The 22,753-nt window shown below is 40.1% G+C and overlaps 1 protein-coding gene across 5 annotated transcripts in view; it reads left to right on the top strand.

Annotated features, from left to right (window-relative positions):
- Positions 1-22,753, top strand: part of arhgef9a (Cdc42 guanine nucleotide exchange factor (GEF) 9a) — a 261,197-nt gene that overhangs the window by 153,748 nt on the left and 84,696 nt on the right. For all 5 annotated transcript variants that reach the window (XM_073058044.1, XM_073058047.1, XM_073058048.1 and 2 more), the window contains one exon: positions 17,186-17,317. In XM_073058044.1, coding sequence (XP_072914145.1) covers positions 17,186-17,317 — 132 coding nt within the window. The remainder of the gene's footprint in view (positions 1-17,185; positions 17,318-22,753) is intronic.

Raw genomic sequence — 22,753 nt, 5'->3', positions numbered from 1 at the left:
TACTGAAGTAGGAATAACAAGTTTGGCAGTCATCCCAGGGATTGAGATATTATTAGAAACATTCCAGCATTCTTATAAATCAGGCTGACAGTCCCAGATGGTCGGAAGATTCAGAGCCATTATACAATTAGTAAAAAAACTTGTCAATTGTTTATTAATAGATGTGCCACTAATAGGTATTGGACCTTATCATGCACAAAGGTGGTGATTATCTCATCCAGCTTGATGATTTTTATTTCACCATTTGCTTACCTATTTTCTCTACCTCCTTCTGAAAATGTTGATAAATAGCTGGAGTTTCACAGATGTTCATTATTTTCTGGGACTTTTTCCATTCATGTGCACGTCATAATAAGCGTTGGCAAGCAGTTACAATTTCACCCAAGCAAGAGTACGACATGCACAAATTTTATTTCTGCTCCAGTTATCAGCAAGTAAACATTCTGAGAATAGAAGCTAGAACCCTACTGGTCATTATACTTCAGGCCAGTCTAAAGGGAGTTCATTGATTATGAGGCATTTAAATGAGGTACGCTTTCAGAAATCCTATTTCTGTTCTTCATTCGCAAGGACCTACAGATGACTTTTTACCTTATGTTAATGTTCAATTTGTTATATCATTCACGGGATGTGGGAAATGGAACAAAAGAACCTCTGCTCATCATCTTCATAATCTGTCCTTGCAGAACAATGATGAGGAGGCATTTCTTTAGCCAGAGGGTGCTGCACCTGTGGAATTCATTGCCACAGATTGCTCTGGAGGACACTGGGTAAATTTAAAGTGGAGTTTGATTGGTTCTTGATTAGTAAGGCTGTCAAAGGTTAAGGCAAGGTTGGAGAATGGGGTTGAGATAGAATAATAAATCAGCCATGATCAAATGGCAGAACAGACTTGAATGGCTGTTGAATGGCTTTATTCTACTGCTATGTCTTATGGTCTATGGTCTTATCTTTTGACTTAGACTTTGACTTTGAAAGCAAGGCTGTGGGACAATGCTAAGCTGGTTTAGAATGAACTTTATTTTGCATCGAATACGTAAGTGACTTGGAATGCTGATGCTGGGAGCTTGAAATGTACGAGTTTTCAGTTTATCATCATTATCAGAAAAAAATGTTATCAGCATTGCTGCTCTGTAATGTTGAGAGTTATTAACTAGAACATCATTTTATGACTCATCATTATGGAATGGAGATCGCCAGAACAAATATGATTAATGTCAGGTCAGCTTAGTTGTGGATTTTCAACGAGAATAGATCTCATGGTCATGTCTATTATTGGCTGCCAGGACACAGAAGCAAATATTTAAGCCTTTTGAACTAGGTGCTTGACCCTATTGACAGCTGATTGAATTTAGAGGTAAAGAATCAGAAACACTTCTGGTGTTGGTATTGATTTATTATTGCCACATGCTGCAGTGTGCCTTGCGTACAGATCAAATTATTACACAGTGCATTGAGCTACAATAACAATGCACAATAAAGGGTAAAAGCTACCAAAAATTGCAGTGCAGGTAAATGACAAGGCACAAGATCATAATGAGATCAATCGTGAGTCCATCTTATCGTACAAGAGGTCTGTTCAAGAGTGGGATAGAAGCTGTTCTTGAACCTGGTGGTATCTGCTTTCAGACTTTAGTATCTTCTGCCTGATGGGAGTGGGGAAAAAGGGGAACGTCTGGTTTGGGTGGGATTTTTGGTTATGATAGCTGCCTCACTGGGTAGTGAGAGTATAGACAGTCCATTGGGAGTATAGGCTGGTTCCTGTGATGTGCTGAGGTGTGTCCACAATTCTCTGCAGTTTCTTGAAGTCACATGCAGAACAGCTGCCATACCAGCCATAGTGCATCCAGTCAGAATACTTTCTATGGTGCATCAATTTTTTTGCTCTTCAACTTGAATTGAGTGAGATGTTAAATGATATATTAAAAGATGAGAACCACATATTCATTGAATAAATCACAGGATACGTGCCTAAATTATTTAAGTGATTGATAAGTCAAGTACATTGTCATTTACCTATTTCTCACTTTGTGAAATGATGCAAGATTACTATGTTAAGTTGGAAGGCTCAGAAAATCAAATTTTATATTACATGAACAATTTACAAGCTTAATTTATAAAATTAAAATTTATATCTTCACACTGAATATTTCATGTGGGCTTAAAGAACATGCTGATCAAAGATCAACACCTGATTCTCAATGTTGTAGGACCCTCTGTTGGCCCTTAGCAGCTCTATTCTGGTGTCCGTAATAAGCCCCAAATATAAAAAAATCCTGGCTATTCCTAGTGATAGTGTGAGGATATAGAATTTGCACACTTTATTACTAAAGGCTGATGGCTCAATACAGAAAAAGTTTTTTATTTGCAGAGAGAATTGGGTGCACGGAACACCTTGTCAAGGTTGAGGTAGAAGCAGATATATTAGGGGCATTTAAGAAACTCTTAGACAGGCACATGGATGATAAAAAAAATAGAGGGCTATGTATGACGGAATGGTCATAGAAACATACAAAACACATTGATGAAGGTAGAACAGTGAATGTAGTGTATATGGATTTCAGTAAGGCATTTGATAAGGTTCCCCATGCAAGGCTCATTCAGAAAGTAATGAGGCATGGGATCCAAGGAGACCTTGTTTTGTGGCTCCAGAATTGGCTTGCCCACAGAAGGCAAAGAGTGGTTTTAGATGGTTCGTATTCTGCATGGAGGACGGTGACCAGTGGTGTTCCTCAGGGTTCTGTTCTGGAGCCCATCTTCCTTGTGATTTTTATTAATGACCTGGATGAAGAAATAGAAGGGTGGTTTAGTAAGTTTCCTGATGACACAAAAGCTGGGGATGTTGTGGATAGTCTGGAAGTTTTTCAGAGGTTACATCGCAACATCGACAGGATGCAGAACCGGGCTGAGAAGTGGTAGATGGAGTTCAACCCAGATAAGTATGAAGTGGTTTATTTCAGTAGGTCAAATTTGAAGACAGAATGTAATATTAATGCTCAGACTCTTGGTCATGTGGAGGGTCAGTGAGATCTTGGGTACATGCCCATAGGACACTCAAAGCTACTGCACAGGTTGACAATGTTGTTATGAAGGTGTATGGTGTGTTGGCCTTCATCAACCGTGCAACTGAGATCAAGAGCTAGGAGGTACGGTTACAGCTATATAAGACTTCAATTAGACCTCACTTGGAGTACTGTGTTCGGTTCTGGTCACCTTACTACAGGAAGAATGAGGATACTATAGAGAGAGTGCAGAGGAGATTTACAAGGATGTTGCCTAGATTGGAGAGTATACCTTATGAGAATAGGTTGAGTGAACTCAGCCTTTTCTCCTTGGAGCGACTGAGGATGAGAGGTGGCCTGATAGAGTTGTATAAGATGATGAGAGGTATTGATTGTGTGGATAGTCAGAGGCTTTTTCCCCAGGGCTGAAATGGCTAACATGAAGGGCCATACTTTTAAGGTGCCTGGAAGTAGGTACGGGGGGGATGTCAGAGACAAGTTTTTCACACAGAGAGTGGTGAGTGCGCGGACTGCACTGCCAGTGATGGTGATGGAGGTGGATACAATAGGGTCTTTTAAGAGACTTTTAGATAGGTACATGGAGGGCTATGCAGGAAGGAAATTCTGGGCAGTTTCTAGAGTAGGTAACGGGGTGGGCACAACATTGTGGGCCGAAGGGCCTGTAATATGTTGTAAATTTCTATGTTTCTATATATATTCAGTATCATTCTGATGGAATTGTCAAAAATATATTTACCTTTTGGATACCTGTTATAAAGTCAAAGACCAGCCTTAAAAAGACTTCAAAATTATATAACTAAGATTTTTTTTAAATCCACTTCTGTTGTCTTTGGATAAATGCAGAGCTAACATGATTGCCATGGGAACTGTTAAGTCTGCTACCAAGATCACATTGTTTCCTCAGAATCCCTGAGGGGAAAACAGATGACCTTTATGATGCAAATACTCCACTCTCCTGATAAACAGAAACCCTGTATATCCAAAACAAAGGGACTTCATCTTTTTCCCACCTTAAAAGCCCATAGTAACAAAATCCGCTGTCTGTTTTACATTTGCCTGCTATTACAGTAGCTGCTTAGAATAAGTAGATTAACAATGATTAAAATAAACCAGCAGTTTAACACAAATGGTAAAGCAGCAATTTAACAGAATTGCTTTAAGTAGGCAACTGAAAATAATGTTCTCAAAGAAACACTAGAAAGCATGTTTATAGTTCTTCCATGAAAGTTTCTCAGACCCCTCCTCTTACCCCTTGACAGGGACCGCAATCCAGACCATCAGGCCACTGTCTCCTCTACCATCACTAACCTCACCTACTCTGGAGAACTCCAATCCACTGGCACCAAACTCACAGTTCCCTTACCACACACTGCTCGTTTCCATCTCCTAGCCAAGATCCACAAACCTGACTGTCCAGGTTGGCCCATTGTCTCTGCCTGCTCCTGCCCCACTGAACTCGAGTCTACATACCTTGACTCCATTATATCCCACTTGGTTCAGTCCCTTTCCACCTGCATCTGTGACACATCACATACCCTCAATCCCCTCAACGACTTTCAAGTCTCTGGCCCTGACCGTCTAATTTCCACCATGGATATCCAGTACCTATACACTTCTATCCCCCATCAATGAGGCCTTAAAACTCTTTTAACTGCTTTTTCGACAGAGGACCCAATCAGTTCCCCTCCCCCACCATCCTCCTGCATCTGGCAGAACTGGTCCTCATCCTCAGCTCCTCCCACTCCTCCCGCTTTCTTCAGACTCCAGGGGTAGCCACTTGCACCCACATGGTCCCAATTCTGCCTGCCTTTTCGTTGGCGACGTGGAACCATCCATATTCTAAGCCTTCCCTGGCAATGCTCCCCAACTCTTTTTGCGCTACATTGACGACTGTATTGGTGCTGCTTCATGCACCCATGCTGAGCTCATCAATTTCATCAACTATGCCTCCAGCTTACTCCCAGCCCTTAAAATCACTTGGTCCATTTCTGACACACCTCTCCCCTTTCTCGATCTCTCTCTGTCTCCATATCTGGAGACAAGCTGTCTGCCGATATTTTCTTGTAAACCTACTGATTCCCTCAGCTGCAGTGGCCATACCTCTCCCACCCTGTCTCCTGTAAAAATGCCATTCCCTTTTCTCAGTTCCTTTGTCTCCACCACAGCTGTTCCCAGGATGAGGCTTTCCTTTCCAGGATATCAGAGTGTCCTCCTTCTTCAAAGAATTGAGTTTTCCTTCCTCCACCACTGATGCTGCCCTCAGCCGCATCTTCTTTATTTCCTGGATGTCCGCACTCACCCCTTCTTCCTGCCACCTTAACAGGAACAGGGTTCCTCTTGTCCACACCCACTACCCCATGAGCCTCTGCATCCAACACATCATTCTCCACAACTTCCACCAAAATCAATGGGATCCTACCACCAAAAACATCATTACCTCCTCCCACTCTCCCCTTCTGCAGTGATTACTCACTCTGTGATTCCCTTGTCTATTCGTCCCTCTCCACTAATCTCCTTCCTGACATATTTCCCTGCAAATGACAGAAATGCTGTATCTGCCCATGCACCTCTTCCCTCACCTGTATTTAGAGCACCAAACAGTCCTTCCAGGTGAAACAAACACTGTTGGAGTTGTCTTTTTTATCCGGTGCTTGGATGTGCCCTCATCTATGTTGGTGAGACCCAATGTAAATTGGGGGACCACTTTGTTGAGCACCTCTGCTCCATTTGCAAAAAGCAGAAATTCCCAGTGGACAACCGTTTTAATTCCCATCCCCATTTCCATTCCAATATGTCAATCCATGATCTCCTCTTCTGCCACGATGAGGCCACTCTCAGGAAGGAGGTGTGACACCTCATATTCCATCTAGATAATCTCCAACCTGCTGGCATTAACATTGATTTCTTCTGGATTTTTTTCCCCTTCCCCCTTCCTTCTTTTTCTATTTCCCCAAACTGGCCTCTTACCTCTTCTCTTCAGCCGTCTATCACCTCCCCCTGTGGCCCTTCCTTCTTCCCTTTCTCCCATGGTCCACTTTTCTCTCCTATCAGATTCCTTCTTCTCCAGCCGCTTTCCTTTCCCTCCCACCTTGTGATCACCCATCACCTTCTAGCTTGTCCTCTTTCCCCTCGCCCCACCTTTTCATTCTGGCAACTTTCCCTTTCCTTTCCAGTCCCAATGAAGGGGCTCGGCCTGAAATGTTGACTCGTTATTCATCTCCATTAATGCTGCCTGACCTGCTGAGTTTCTCCAGCATTTTGCGTGTTTGTGTTGCTCTGGATTTTCAGCATCTGCAAGAGTTCTTGTGTTTAACAGTCTTATCTGTTTAGTGTGTGGTTATAAGAACATTAGAAGTAGGAGCAGCGATAGCCATCTGACTGTTGAAGAGCCCTCTTCACTCCTATGATCATTGAGATCATGGTTGGTGTGACTGTAGCCGCAGCTCTACCTTCCTGTTTTTTCCCATACCTCTTAATTACCCTGCTGTGCAAAAGTCTTATTACATTTAATGAGATAGCCTCTAATGTTTCCCTGGGCAGAGAATTCAACAAATTCACTGTACCCTGGGAGAAGCAGTTTCTCCTCATCTCCATCCTAAATCTATTCTCCTGAATCTGGAGGCTATGTCTCATTGTTCTAGTCTCACTCACCAGTGGAAACCACTTTCCTACCTCAATCTTATCTACAGTATCTCTTTCATAATTTTATGATTCTGTAAGATTCTTTCTCATTCTACTTCTACATCCCCTCTCATTCTGAATTCTGGCGAGTGTAGTTAAACGTGACTCCGTCTCTTTTCATAAGCTAATTCCCTCATCTCAAGGATGTGCTAGCACTGGAGAGGGTCCTGAGGAGCTTCATGAGAATGAAATGGTTAACGTATGAGAGGCATTTGATGGCTCTGAGATTGTACTCATTGGAGTTTAGATGAATGGGGTGGGGGAATCTCATTGAAACCTATCAAATATTAAACATTCTAGATAGAGTGAATGTGGAGAGAATGGTCTATATGGGGTGTCTGGAAGCAAAGGATGCTGTCGCAGAATAGAGGGACATCCATTTGGCACAGAGATTAGAGGAATTCCTTTAGCTAGTGGGTGGTGAATATGTGGAATTTATTGCCACAGACACTGTGGAGGCCATAGCATTTGATATGTTTAAAGCGGGAGTTGATACGTTCTTGGTTAGTCGTGGCGTCAAAGTTTATGTGGAGAAGGCAGGAGAATGAGGTTAAGGGGGATAATAAATCAACCATGATGGAATGATAGAACAGATTCTTTGGACTGATTGGCCTAATTCTGCTCCCATGTCTTATGGTTCTTATCTACAGAATCAAACTGGTGAACCTCCTCTGCACCACCTCCAAAGCTAGTCTGTCTTTCCATAAGTAAGGAGAGCAGAACTGCACACATTTCTTCATTAGCAGCCGTACTGGTACCCTGTACAATTGCAGCATATCCTCCCTACTATGAAATTCAATCCCTCTAGCAACGAAGGCCAACATTCCATTTGTTTTCTTGATAAACTATTGCATCTGCAAATCACAAACAAATCTGCAGATGCTGAAAATCCAAGCAACACACACACACAAAATGTTGAGGGAGCTCAGCAGGTTTGGCAACTGATGCACCATCAATAACTCTTGGAGACGTGAGGCCAGATATAGGCTTTTATTGGCTGGAAGAAAGAACAAGCAGCAATTGACCACCACACTGCATCCCGGAGACTGAGGCCAGGATGGAGTCCCCAATCGCCTTTATACTGGGGTCTGTGGGAGGAGCCACAGGAGCAGTCAGCAGGGGGGGCGTGTCCAGACAGGTATATGTAGTTCACCACAGCAACATCTATAGAAAAGAGTACAGTCGACGTTTTGGGCCAAGACCCTTCATCGGGACTAGAGAGAAAACGATGCGGAGTCAGAGTAAGAAGGTGGGGGTATGGGAGCAAGAACCACAAGGTGATTGGTAAAACTGGGAGGGGGGAGGGTTGAAGTAAAGATCTGGGAAATCATTTGATGAAAGAGATAAAGATCTGGAAAAGGGGGAATCTGATAGGAGAGAACAGAAGGCCATGGACATATGAAAAGAGGGGAAGAATACCAGATGGAGGAGATGGGTAGGTAAGGAGATAAGGTAAGAGAGGAAAATGGGAATAGGGAATGGTGAAGGAGAGGAAGGGGGCATTATCAGAAGTTTAAGAAATCAATGTACATGCAACCAATCTTTTGCAATTCATTCACAAACACTCCCAAGTCGTTCTGCATAACAGCATGCTGCAATCTTAACACCATTTAAATAATAATCTGATCTTTTATTTTTCTTTACAAAGTTACCAGTTTTGAGTTCATCAAGGTATGAAATGTTAATCTTTTATCACTGTAAGGCTTTTTGCCAACATTAACATTTTCATGCAAACAATATATGAGATTGGTCCTCAAAGCAAACAGAAGATATGGAATCCTGGAAGCACGTAGCACGAGGAAAAAGTCAGCTTTATTCCTGCTGTTATGAGACTCCCGAGTGGTCCCCTCGTGCTCTTGACCACAAGATCAAACTTGCATCTCATTGTTTGCCTGCACTGAAACTATAACACATTTTTCTGCATTCTGTAATTGTGTTTCCTCAATGCACTGATACGATGAAATGAACTGTAAGGATGCCATGCAAAACAGTTTTTCTCTGTACTTCGGTACATGTGGCACTCATAAACCAACTTAACAATAACACATATTCAAAGGGACTTCCCAGCACCATTGTAAACTATATATGACATTTTCCTGACAATGGCACTTTCCACCAACGGCCTTTTAACAGCGTTTTACTCTGCTGGTGTCAGCTACTTCAAGAAAATGCACAAATAAACCATCTCTTACTAAAATAATCACAAGAAAATTGCAATCCATGACTCAGAAAGCCTTTTTTTTAAAGCTGGCCTGATTTCACAACTGCTGACGACATGCTATTGTTTCACTGGTAGACGTCAATTGGATAACAGCTCTTGGATAATTTTTATTCTGAAATAAATGGTGTTCCTATTTTTCAAGTTTCATTTTGCATAGATGTTAACTGAGGAATTATTTAGTGGAGAAGTTCGATTGCAGGATAGAATAGAATATACAATCATTCTAGTTCTCAAGGACAGGTTACATGGGATATTTCATTTAGATGACCAAATTAGTGCATATGTTGTACCCTCTTGTTCCATGTTAGTGAGGAAATAGGTGAAAAAGTAAAGGGAATATTGTGGAGTATTGGAGTGGGGAATCTGAAGGTAAAGAAGTAATTTTATTCAGGTATTCAAAGTGGTATAGGACTTAGATAAAATAACTTCCAACTGCAAGGTAATTCATGCCTGGTTATTAGTGTTAATTATGTCCTGTGGTAGTGACTGCACTTTCTAATCCACTTCTGAAATTCAAGCTTAGCAGAGCATTGACAAAATGGCAGTAGATATTTGATTACAGAAAGAATAGTTCACCACGGAAGCAAAGAGATGAGTGAAATAACAAATTCAAAAGGCAATTCGACAAAGACCAGACAAAAAGTTTGATAGATGTTATGAAGCATTTTCTTGCCAGCAATAATGCTTTCAATATGCTTTTTGATCCTGTCATAGAAAGCACCTAGGTTTAATGCATAAGTGTTTTTACTCAAATAAGCACTCAAAAATTGTCAACAGAGAACCAAGTACTAAGAAAGTTGTGTCCCAGTTCTAGTTTAGAAAAATGTGGGTTCAGGTTACACTCAAGGAGCACAAGAAAAAATTCAGAATTACACTCAAGTGCATTTCTGAAGGAATTTTGTACTTTCTGCAAGCAGGCATTACTATTCTAAATTTATACCAGAGGCCACACTATTGAAAGCATTATGCTAACGGCATAGAATGTCCAGAGAGAGTGAAAAATACTTGCAAGTCTTTAGTTTGAACTTGAATCACTGGGAGCAATCTGTATGTTCAGATAAATTGGCCACAGGTAAATAAATAGCAAATTTTCCTACTTCAGATGTTGTGCTAAAAATTATATCTCAGGGAAACCTTTCTTAATATTTTGTGTATGATTTTCGAGATAGCAGATGCTTTCATCATAAGCATCAAAATAACATTAATTATCCTTTTAATTTATATTCTCCCCACTGTTTATTTCTGATTAAGCAGGCATTATTCTCTGGAAATTGGATTGTTTGTTCCCTGTTCATTATAAAGAACATTTTGCAAATTTTGACGTGATTGCACCCAATTCAAGTTGAAGTCCTGCCCATCAGAAAATTTGGATATCTGCTGTAAACAGCTTTACCTTTATTTTTGTGTGTTAATATATTGCCACAATGGTTCTCAGTTGTAGGCTAACCATTGTCATGGTTTCTTGAAATGATCAAGAGACACAGACGATTCCTCGCGAAGTTAAGCCTTTATTTGCAACAAAAGCTGAAGCAATCAATGAACTTGTCACTGACTCCCGCTGAGCCCCGGTACACAGCGTTTTTTTATAGCCATTTCTTATCTCAGTTACGTTTCGGCCTTATCAGCATACCCAATCATTCTTCAGCAGTTTATCACCAAGATGTCACCTCCCAACCTGCCACCATTACTTTTCCCAGTCAATCCAGCTCCATCCCTGTCTATAAATCAGGCCATACGATCTCTCCTCCCTGGCCACCGTTATCTCTCCATCAGCTATTAACATTCCTTTGCCTGTTCCCCCTTTGCCTGTTCTATCCACCGTTATCTTTGCACTAGCTATTAACCCATTCCATAGTATATAGGTTACATTTCAGCTAATTTATAGTACATAGAATATAGTTCAATTAATACACTTCGGTTAATTATAGATGATATATCTAGTAAACTAATACATAGTAAATGCTGCGTATGTAAGAGTATATGTAAATAGTATATAGGTTACATAGCTCAATTAATACACGGCTGCTACTGCCATTTCAGGTATATATTTCTCAATACCATCGCCATAAAATAACATCCCATCCCACTTCTGTTTTTTCCTAACCCCTTGTTCCGCTTCCCTTGTTTTCTCCCTTCTTCCCTTCCCCTATCTCAGCCATTTCCTCGCACCTCCATGGAAGCCTATGTGAGACAACAGTGTCGACTGACTTCTTAGCATGCAGTGTGCAATGAAGTACCAGTCTCTGAGCACCAGTAGCAGCTGCTCTGATTGTGCAAGGTGGACTTTAATGCTTTTCAAACAGAGTAATTTCTTAAAGCAAAGATGGTCCCATTATATGGTAATTTTTGATTACCTTGGTAGTTTTGATGAAGAGGAAAACCTGGTACATATTAGTGTTTAAAATAATATTGGTATCCATTGTGATGGATTCACTTCCTGGGCTATTGGACCTTATGTTTTGCCAATCTTGGCTTTCTAAACATGGTAGCTGCTATTTGTAAGATCAAATAGTTGCAAATAACTATAAACAAACTTCCAGCTTGTTTAGCTTCTGGCTGTAAATGGGAGCCAGTCTTCACTTTTTAAGACCATAAAATATAGGAGTAGAATTAGGCCATTTGACCCATCAAGTCTACTCTGCCATTTCATCATAGCTGATCCAATTTTCCACTCAGCCCCAATCTCCTGCATTTTCCCCATATCTCTTTATACCCTGACCAATCAAGAATCTATCAAACTCTGCCTTAAACATAAAGGTTTGGCCTCCACAGATTCACCGCTCTCTGGCTAAACAAATTCCTCCTCGTCTCCATTCTAAAAGGACACCCATCTATTCTGAGGCTACCTCCTCTGATTCCCACCATAGGAAACATCTTCTCCGTATACACTCTATCATTTGATAGATTTCAATAAGATTACCCTTCATTCTTCTGGATTCCAGTGAATACAGGCCCAGAGCCATCCAACGCTCTTCATATGACAGCCCATTCAATCCTGGAATCATTTTTGTGAACCACCTTTGAGCCCTCTCCAGTTTCAGTACATCCTTTCTAAGATGCCCAAAACTCTTCACAGTACTCCAAGTGAGACCTCACCAGTGCTTTATAAAGCCTTAACATTACTTCCTGGCTTTTATATTCTAGTCCTCGTGAAATGAATGCTAACATTGTCTTTGCCTTCCTCAGACTCAGCCTGCAAGTTTAGGGAATCCTGTATGAAGTCCCTTTGCACCTCAGTTTTTTTGTATTTTCTCTCCATTTAGAAATAAAACACTCTTATTTCTTCTATCAAAATGCACAGCTATACAATTCCCAACACTGTATTCCAACTGCCATTTCTTTGCCCAATCTCCCAATTTGTCTAAATCCTTCTGTAGCCTCTCTACTGATTCAAAACTACCTGTCCCTTCCACCTATCATCATATTGTCCACAAACTTTACAACAAAGCCATCAATTCAATCATCCAAATCATTGGCATATAATGTAACAAGAATCAGTCCCAACACAGACCCCTGTGGAACACCACTAGTCACTGGTAGCCAACCAGAAAAGGCTCCATTTATTCCCACTCTTTGTCTCCTGTTAATCAGCCACTGGTTTATCCATGCTAGAATCTTTCCTGTAATAGCTCATAGCTTTTTATGCAGCCTCATTTGTCGCACCTTGTCAAAGGCCTTCTGAAAATCCAATTACACGACGTCAACATTTAACATGTAAATGCAAGTAGTAATCAGTTTGAAGTTAAAACAAGCACCATCTATAGAGCAATTAAGCTCTATCTCTGGAACAGACTGCTAGCCCAAAACACATGGCTTATTGCTACTCAAGAGGTGCAGTATAAGATAATGGGTTATTTAGTTTGGCTTGTTTCAAAATAGACAATGCTGGCTGAGTTGCTTAGTTCGATAAAGCTTGCAGACCAGATACTAGATATCAGCAATCAAAAGCTGTTAATGTTGGAAAGTTTATGTACTGAAGAAAGTTAAATTCACAGCTTTAATTATGGGTAGCTGGGTTCTGTATCTTCACAAAAGCTTTTAAACCTTTTGTATAAAAAGGTGTGTGTGAAGTCTCCCAATTGGCAAATAAACTTTGTAAATGTGGAGAGCAGTTTAGGCTTATTAGGAAAGGGTTAAGGAATATCAAGAAGAATAAAAGAAACATGGAATGGAATGAACTGGAATCTATTCTCCCGACTTTGATTTCTGTAATGGTGAGCCATTCATCTTTGGTACTTCCTTTTATTTCATAGAAATTGTACCCATGTTTTGCGAATGCTTTGTGTTTTAGAAATGGTTTGTAATTTGGAAATGTTTAAGATAGAAATGCTCTGTGAGTGTTAAATATTTTTTAAGAAAGTTGTTTAAATTAAACTGAACATCACTGAAAATAAATTAACTGTGTTAACCTACTTTGTTAGCTAGAAGTGTCTCCTCCTTGGTAGGGAGGGGAATTGACTGCTCAAATAGTGGGTATTGGCAGCCAAACTCGCCATGGAGAATAAAGAAGCTGAGTGAACTAGTCTTTGAAGATTGGGTAGTTACAGTATAACCTTCCCCAGTGAGAGTACTTGCAGCTATTTACAGTGTATCAGATAGGACAAGATCTTTGAATTTAGACTATCAGCAAACCCAATACATCATACTGTCATCTTGGTTCATCATTCTTAAAGGCTCAAGTATTGTTGCTCCAAATGCCAGATTAAAAAGTACATCTAATAACAAGATCTGAAATTACATTATGCCATGTCATCTGTATGTCAAAATGACTAGAGTAATTCTAACATTTAGAATCAGAATCTGATTTATTAACACTAACATATGACATGAAATTTGTTGTTTTGCGGCAGCAGTACAGTGTAAAGACAAAAATTTTAACATTACAAACAAATAAATAAATATATACATCGTGCAAAAATGAAGGAATAATGAGGTAATGTTCATGGGTTTGTGAACCATTCAGAAATCTGATGGTGGATGTGAAGAAGCTGTTTTTAAATTATTGTGTATGGATCTTTGGGCTCCTGTACCTCCGCTCAGATGGTAGTAACGAGAAGAGAGGGATGGCATTTTATTTAAATGGGCTGATATTATTTTTAGTTACTCTTTTACATCTCTTAGTCTTAATTTCAGAAAAAAAGACTGCTTGAAAATCATGGTGTTTATTTGACAGTTTTTATTTAAATTGTGTCCCTGTTTCTCTAGAAATAATTATCAAATTATCAAATGCAACATCAAACACAGAGGGTGGGGAAGACACACAATTGCTACATATGTGAGATAATTGGGCACTTTCTCATTTCTAGAAGGAAGTTTTGTGCACACAGAGTAGTATGATTGTGCAATAAATTACTAGGAGGCCATTGATGCAGAGAGTATAAATAGAAAATTTGAAAAGTATGGATAGATGAGAGAATCCTGTTGCACCTACCAAGCTATCCTTCATTGGAAAATTCCACTCTATTCATTGTACCTGACTGACTTCTGGATTATTTCAGCATTTTTGCCTGTTTGGAAGATTTCTATGCAATGCTTCATCATCTTAATTTGAACTTGTGCAGTTTCTGTGGTTGTATTATTTTACAATTAAGAACATTGGGATACAATGCCAACTTAGTACCGGTAATTATAACTCAGCTGACTATTTGGAACTTCATCCAACTTTTTTTCCACTAAATTTAAACCAGATTATTATATATCTGTAAAGTGCTATCCGAGTTAACTCTGCTGAAGGCCAAGAATTGTGTTGACTAACCCTTGCACGTAACTTAGAATATTAACACTGTTGATCTGCCTGACACCTAACTCTAGGATTTGAAGTTTTAGGTTACAATTATTCAAGTTGGAATTTGATCTGGTGACCTGGAGGATGCAAATTATATTCAACTGATATAACAATATCAGCTAATTCCAAACTGAGAACCATTTGAAGATACACTGGAACAGGTTTAACCAATAAAATAGATATTAGCATTTTGTGTCCCCCACCTGATGGATATAGCCTCCCCTAAAAATTCCTTGTGATAGAAATGAGTTCGGTAGAGCAGTTGGGGACCACTGCAGTAGAGGATAGAGCCAGAAATTGAGAGTTGGCATTAAGGAAGCAATCTGGGCAGAGCCAATAGGCCTTGCTACAACTCATTTAGTAATTATATCTTCTCCTTATTACAGCTGTAAGCAGTGCTCTGCAAGGTGTAGGTGGGGGGTTAGTGGTTGGGGTTGGGAGGACACTGTGGAGGAGGATCAAAGGGGACGGTTTTATTAGGCTAGCATCAGGGATGTGGTGAGATGGCAGTACACTCCATCGCAGTGGAAATGGTACTTGCTGCAGCATCACCTGTTACAGGGTGCTGTAGTGTCACCCATTCCAGCCACCCAGTGGAGGAAGCACCGGAAGTGTATTGGAAGAGAAAAGAAGTGCAGTGGTCACGCTGGAATCCATGCTGGCTCTCTCGTTGCTGCTGCTCTCAAGCGTTCTGTCCCTGGAAGATAAGCTGATTGCCTTCTTCTGTGGCTGACACAGCAAGACAAGCTAATTTGCCTTTGTCTGTGACTGACACAGCGCGAGATGAAGAACTGCTGCATACCTGTTCTTGTGGAAACATGGATCCAGGACAACATCCTGTGCACCATCAGTTTTTAGTCCGTGCCATTCAGGGACTTGTGCTAATACTGAATTTGAGACTGTATATGTAATCAAAAGTATATGTGCTGTGTGTGACAGTATATTCTGTGTTTTGCACCTTGACCCCAGAGGAACACTGTCTCATTTTGCCGTATACATGTGAATGGTTGAATGACAATTAAACTTGAACCTAAACTGAATTTGGACATGTAAACAGCCAATGCAATCATGACCTCTTGGCTATGTTTACGTACCTGTGCATTTAGATCCCTGAAGTATTGAATATGCAACCTCAGATATGAATTTGCAGATGAGTGTTGCAGGAGGAACATGCTAAACAATGTTCAATGAGCAAAGAACTCCTACAATCCCAGGGGCTGTTTCCATTCTTTCCCGGTATTCATCATTTTGCTTCATGGAGTTTCCATCATTATTTTACCTGACATTCTCAGCAACTTTTGCAAATTGCTGGTAACGCTGCAGGACATTCAACAAGGTTCCCAAATATGCTCCCAGCCATGCCTAAAATTTTAAATGTAAGTTTGGGATTTCCAGCGTCAGTTGATTCCGTGGTGTCAGCTTCTACTCCAAATTGTGAAACCAAATTCCCAGGAAATCCTCAGGCTTCTGTTTGATTTCCTTCCATTCACACATTTGGGGTGTATGTGCCTGAAAAATTTCCCAGCCTACTTTCAAAACTGATGTTTATTGGGCATGCTTTTTGGCCCTTGACATTGTCCATCATTGTAAGTAAAATGGGTCCAGAATCTGACCTTGTATGAACTAATGGTATAATAAGATTGTGTTGGATTAGATTGGATACTGATAATTTTATTTTATCTTTTACACACAGGTGTTAATGTAATCCTATAAGCATTCTACTATTTTTAAAATCAACATGTGTAATAATCTTAAACCCTGGCAAAAACTTTGGGCTCTTGCTTTCAGTGTTTTCCTCTTCACAAACCAAGTGGTTCATAATGTTAGTATAGTGAGAACAGTTCTCATTTTCTTTCTCTCAAGACATCTTCCATTCACCTCTGTGTAATTGCTTGCCTTTGTTCCTTTTCTGCCCTTCACTGAAAACTCTTTGCCTTTGTCTCTCACCTAACTTCATTACTGTGCTCTTTATTTCCAAACTTATTTCCTCAAAACACACTTTAATAGTTATAGTTTGCCTTTTTTTCAGCCATTGGAATTCTAATTCATCCAAAAGTGCCCTGCCTTCTCATCCTTCCTGTGTTAATTTTTACTCTCCCATCTCCTTTCTTGACCTAACTCCAAAGGCTCTCTCTTTCCCAAAGACCACCTCTAAAACTTTACCATTGTTTCCAAGTTGTTCCAAGGCCAAGTCTCATCCTGGCTTTGAATTTCCTTGAGCCTCATGTCTCAACCAATTCTCTGTAGTCATCCTCCTGACCTTCTTTGCTGTTGACAAAACTCTCAATGTCTTCGTTCCTGATTTGGGGAATTTTTTTTCCATCACAACCTTCTTTTCCCTGCCACTTCATTATTTTACATAGCAGACAGCTCCTCTAATTAATTTATTTCTGTCTGTGTAGAATGCTTTGGGATATTAATCTTTTTGTACAAATACAAGTCTTTATTTGAAAGATGTGTTCTTTATATTTTAAGGGTGACGATGTTCTGGACAGGAGCTCTGAATTGATATACTCTGGGGAAATGATGTGGATCTACCAGCCTTATGGACGGTATCAGCAGAGGACTTTTTTCCTCTTTGACCATCAACTGGTCATGTGTAAAAAGGTAAGACAGTGGCTGTGAGTCTTGTAATTGTGACTACCTCATAAAATGCTTACAGCCCTAAAGAGCACCAGGTCAACCCATCATATCCATGCTGAGTTTGATTAAAGCAAGATCTTCACATAAGTATGAATGAAGAAGATAGCATTGTATGAATTGATATTGCTGTTTTAAACTACTGAACTCCCATCTTTCCATCACAATGTTTAGTTATTGGGGAACGTTAGTGGTTGTGATGGAATTAGCCCCAGTGCTACAAGAAAATATTTTTTTAAAATGCTGAATCTACTTTTTATTCAATGACCACTTGAGTTGGAGGTGGCCCGTTGCCATATGAGCAGAGCGAGATGACAAACAGAATACTCCAGGCCAGGATTACCCTGGGTATAAATTGGAGAGATTACCCAGTTGATGTGTTACTGGAGCAATTGCAGGGAGAAAAACATGAACAAAGGTTATGAAATTAGGCCAGTTTGAGAATATGAATATAAACATGCCGACTGAAGTGTTGTGACATGTAAAGATGTAGGACATGTACAGTTCTAATTTGAAGACTGTGTTGTCGATACCATCCAAACACTTTTAAAAGCCCATGTCTGAACATCATTTCAGCTGCAGGGAGAACCCTAATACCGTATATGCGGTTTTTGAAAGGTTATCTACTCCATGTGGATTAGAAATGTAGTGGGGTCCAGTTAGTTGGACCATCAGTTAACTGGGGTAGCTGTTAATTTGGGGAAACTCATAAAGAACAAAAGCTTATTGAGAAAATAAGCTTCATTTACTCGGGACACTATGCTGCTTAATTGAGACGGGAGACTGTTGCTGAGCACTTACAAGACCACTAGACACTACACTGTGCTTAGAGCAAGCAGTTTTTAGATAGCATCACTTGCATGTGCTTGTGTTCAAAAAGCTGTGAATTTAGTCACTAATAGTTAGTCAGCAAGACCATTCTGAACTGTTTTACTCACTGCGGTGTCAAGCTTTGAAGTGTGGAGATGCCAGAAACGGTTGGGAGTGAAAATGAAACTATTTCACTCCTTCACCAAGTTAGGAACTATGAAGAGAAGGCGTCAACAATCGTCTTGGATGTTAGAATGGAAATTAAGATCTGAAAACTGCAATGTTCTAAAGCATTGTGTGAAAGCAGTCCATTATCTGCACAGGGTGTCTGCACTGATTTTGTTAATTTAGTCAGTCAAAGGAACATGGCAGCGTACACTGAATGAATTCCTCTGTTGATAACTACTAGGAACCTATACACAGTTTTACAGTACCATAGTAGGATTGACAGTGTTTTAATTTGTTCTGTATTTCATTTAACTACGTAATTTGTTACTCAGTTACTGGTAGTATTTTTTTTTATCCCTTTTTAATTATTTCCATGAAACTTTGGTTAACTGGGGCACCAACTTAATTGGGCCAAAATGTGCTGGTCCTGATGTGTCCCAATTAAGACTGCATTTTGATTTCTTTGAATGTTCTTTTAATTCAACATATTTTGTTTTGCTTTATTTTTGTACAAAAAAAAAGAGGGGCTGGCCTGGCAGGTGCTTCAGGACACTTGCTGATTTCAAGTCTTCTACACAATTCAGTTGTTCTCATTTCGATTGGTAGTTCCTTTCTTCTTGGACTGCTGGGGGGAGCTTCTTTGAATGCATGATGACAGACATGACCCCAGCTCTCCGTTCGCTATCAGCTCCTTAGCTTACTTCACCTTGATTATTCCAGGCTTAATTTGGTCACATGGATCATCAAATGGATCAGTGTGTAAATATTCCAAATTAGACTCTAATCATGTCAAGATCAATCTGCTTTATACATGTCCTAAAGCCAGTCTTCTGTGTGCCTTTGGCTGAGCTGGCACCCCTGTTCAGTGATATCGCTACAGCAACTGGGTGGCTAATGGAAAGCTGCTGACTCAGAGCAACCTGAGATTGATGTGAAAGAGCTCTGGGCCGTGACATCCTGATTGCAGATTGCACAGTCTTGACTTGGGTGGCATCAATGTGGTCTACTGGCCAAGTGTTAAGGACACAAGTTGGAATAACAGTAGTGGGTAATTACCCTGCAGTCTGAAGAACTTGCCCAGCAGTATGTAGAGACTGGGTAGCTGCTGCTTGTGCTACGCTGGGAGCTGTGACATGCTGCATCAAAGCTGGGTTCTCAAGTATGCTGATTGAACTTGTCATCTCTTCCATGATTCCAACTCTGAGCAAAGCCCAGTGGCAAGTCTATTCAGCCTCCCCAATGCACCAAGCATCCCAGTGTGCATAACTAGCAATTCATTCTGTAGTCAACAATCACAATCTCTATCTGAAACCATTACAGTGCAATTTGCACACTAATTTTGGGCTCCTCTCCCCTCTTCCTCCTTTGTGCAACTCCTACTCCACATCCACCCCCACCCCACCTCAACTCCTACTATGTGGGCTGGTATCTGCAGTGCCCATGCCTCCTTTGAATAAAGAAAAGGTTCATAGATCTTTACTGCCAAGGAAGGTTGTTTGACTTGACGTAATCCATTGTTACAAGCCTTGAGGGATGAACACCATATTTAAAAGTAAACATCTCGCTGTACTAGTAGAACTTAAACATTCATTTTATTAATTCAAAGGCCAGTAATTTGAATAATTTTATAAATCATCTTTTTCAATTGCCATAATAAAATAATTTTCATTTCAATGCATCTAACTCAATTTCTCTTAAGTATTTTCTCTGTGAGTTTTCTCTGACTAATTTGCTAAAAGCAATATCTGTTCAAGCTGGATCTCATACATGCCCAAAAAGATATATAATTCCTAGAAGTTGATTTGAGAGTTTAAGAGTAGGTTATTATTTTCCTCAAGCATCAACACAGTCGTAAAGGTCACAGGATTAAGTTTGTGCATTCTGCTTGTGTTGCATTTTCTTCAAAAATGTTATTGCTGTTTCAGCTCTTTAAACTTCCAAGATGCAAATGCATTGACCTACATGCATATTTTCTACTCTGCACGTCAAACCTCTTCATATGTTTCCTACTGCAACTGATTATTTCCCCCAAGTCTTTAGAACAACAGCATCTTCTTTGTCTTCAAATTTGTCATTGAAGAAGTACCACGTCACCACTCCTGCCATTCACTAAGATCATACCTGATCTGATCTTGGCCCATTTTTGTTTATTCTCCTCAAAGTCCCCAAATCCTTTGAAAATCTATCACAGTCTTGTATATTTTCAACAACTTTGCCTCCACAGCTCCGAAGGTAGAAAATTCCAAAGATTTACAACTTTTCTGCAATCTTGTGTTTAGTACCTAACTTAACATCATTTTTCATTGGCTTTTTTTTCGACTATTATGTCATCTTGCATTATTTTTTCACCCATTGACAAAGTTGTGGCTCATACAGGTTCAGGCTCACTTCAACTGAGTTAAAGTTTGGTCGTACCAGACTCTTGATATGTGTTGTACTTTTCTTCCATTTACCCTAATATCTTAGTATTGATATGAAATGGGACAATTCCCAACTGATCATACAGTATAAAAGGCCATGATATGCAGAAAGGTGGTGACCTCATCATCTGGAATTTAGCTCTAGAGACAAATAAATGACCCAAGCTGACAATCACTGCTTTTTCTTACTTTCCCCGTTGCCATGAAACTGTTGCTAAGCAGATTTTCCCATGGTTACACAAAAGTGGCAGCTGACTCTGAGGTAAATTATCAGCGTAAATCTGTCGCTTATCACTAGGTAACACAATATGATTTAACTGCAGTGCAGTGGGCTAATGTCTGCCTCAGAAGATTTTATAGTGCAGTATTTGCTTTGAAACCAACTGAAAAATCATATAGGGTAGACATTACAAAGCACACCAGTAATGAACACAACACACCAGTTAACAGTAATATTGTGTGATCTATACTCACCTGCCTTTAGACCAACAGTTTATTTTGAGTCTACATATTAGACAAAGTGTCAAAAATGTAATTGATTAAAGGTTGCTAAAAACCTGTTGTAAAGTTTAATGCATTTATTGATCTGTTCAATAGTACTTGCACAATGAGAAGAATGTCATAACATCAGACAGGTATCAATGGGAACAATCTGTATTAGGTTAATAATGTTCCAGTGATTTTCAGCAGGCTCAGCACTAATATCAGTCCCGTAATCAAATGCAGCTAAAGATGCAGCTCTTCTGCTTAATTTAACTTCAGGTCTCTTTGTCTAGCGTGGAATGTATTAGGAAAAAATGTGTTATAAACATTTCCACATTAAGTGGTTGCAGTTAGTACATCCTGCAGAACAAAGTAATGTCAGTAAAAAATAGGCTTTTGGTGGGGTTAGTGCGAACTGAAAATACATAAAATGTGTGGCATAATTTGTAGTCGTGCCTGGAGAGGAGGCATGTTGAAAACTTTGAAATCTATTGTGTAAGAATCTAGAAATATAGGAGATTGTGTAAGAGTTTAAAACACAGTATGCACAATGTAGCCAGAATACAAAAGGATGTTTTAAAGCAAATTACCAACATCATTACAAAGCGCAGTGCATAAAAAGGACAATAGCTTCATGCCAGTGTTTATGTTCTACATAAGGCTTCCTTCAAAGTTCCAAGTAAATTTATTATCGAAGTATGGATATGTCACCATATAGAACATAGAACAGTACAGCACAGTACAGGCCCTTCGGCCCACAATGTTGTGCCGACCCTCAAACCCTGCCTCCCATATAACCCCCTACCTTAATTTCCTCCATATACCTGTCTAGTAGTCTCTTAAACTTCACTAGTGTATCTGCCTCCACCACTGACTCAGGCAGTGCATTCCACGCACCAACCACTCTCTGAGTGAAAAACCTTCCTCTAATATCCCCCTTGAACTTCCCTCCCCTTACCTTAAAGCCATGTCCTCTTGTACTGAGCAGTGGTGCCCTGGGGAAGAGGCGCTGGCTGTCCACTCTGTCTATTCCTCTTAATATCTTGTACACCTCTATCATGTCTCCTCTCATCCTCCTTTTCTCCAAAGAGTAAAGGCCTAGCTCCCTTAATCTCTGATCATAATCCATACTCTCTAAACCAGGCAGCATCCTGGTAAATCTCCTCTGTACCCTTTCCAATGCTTCTACATTCTTCCTATACTGAGGCGACCAGAACTGGACACAGTACTCCAAATGTGGCCTAACTAGAGTTTTATAGAGCTGCATCATTACATCGCGTCTCTTGAACGCTATCCCTCGACTTATGAAAGCTAACACCCCATAAGCTTTCTTAACTACCCTATCTACCTGTGAGGCAACTTTCAGGGATCTGTGGATATTTACCCCCAGATCCCTCTGCTCCTCCACACTACCAAGTATCCTGCCATTTACTTTATACTCTGCCTTGGAGTTTGTCCTTCCAAAGTGTACCACCTCACACTTCTCCAGGTTGAGCTCCATCTGCCACTTCTCAGCCCACTT

This window comes from Hemitrygon akajei, chromosome 10, assembly GCF_048418815.1.
Source record: "Hemitrygon akajei chromosome 10, sHemAka1.3, whole genome shotgun sequence".
Lineage (NCBI taxonomy): Eukaryota > Metazoa > Chordata > Chondrichthyes > Myliobatiformes > Dasyatidae > Hemitrygon > Hemitrygon akajei.
This window is presented reverse-complemented; position numbering and strand designations above follow the sequence as displayed.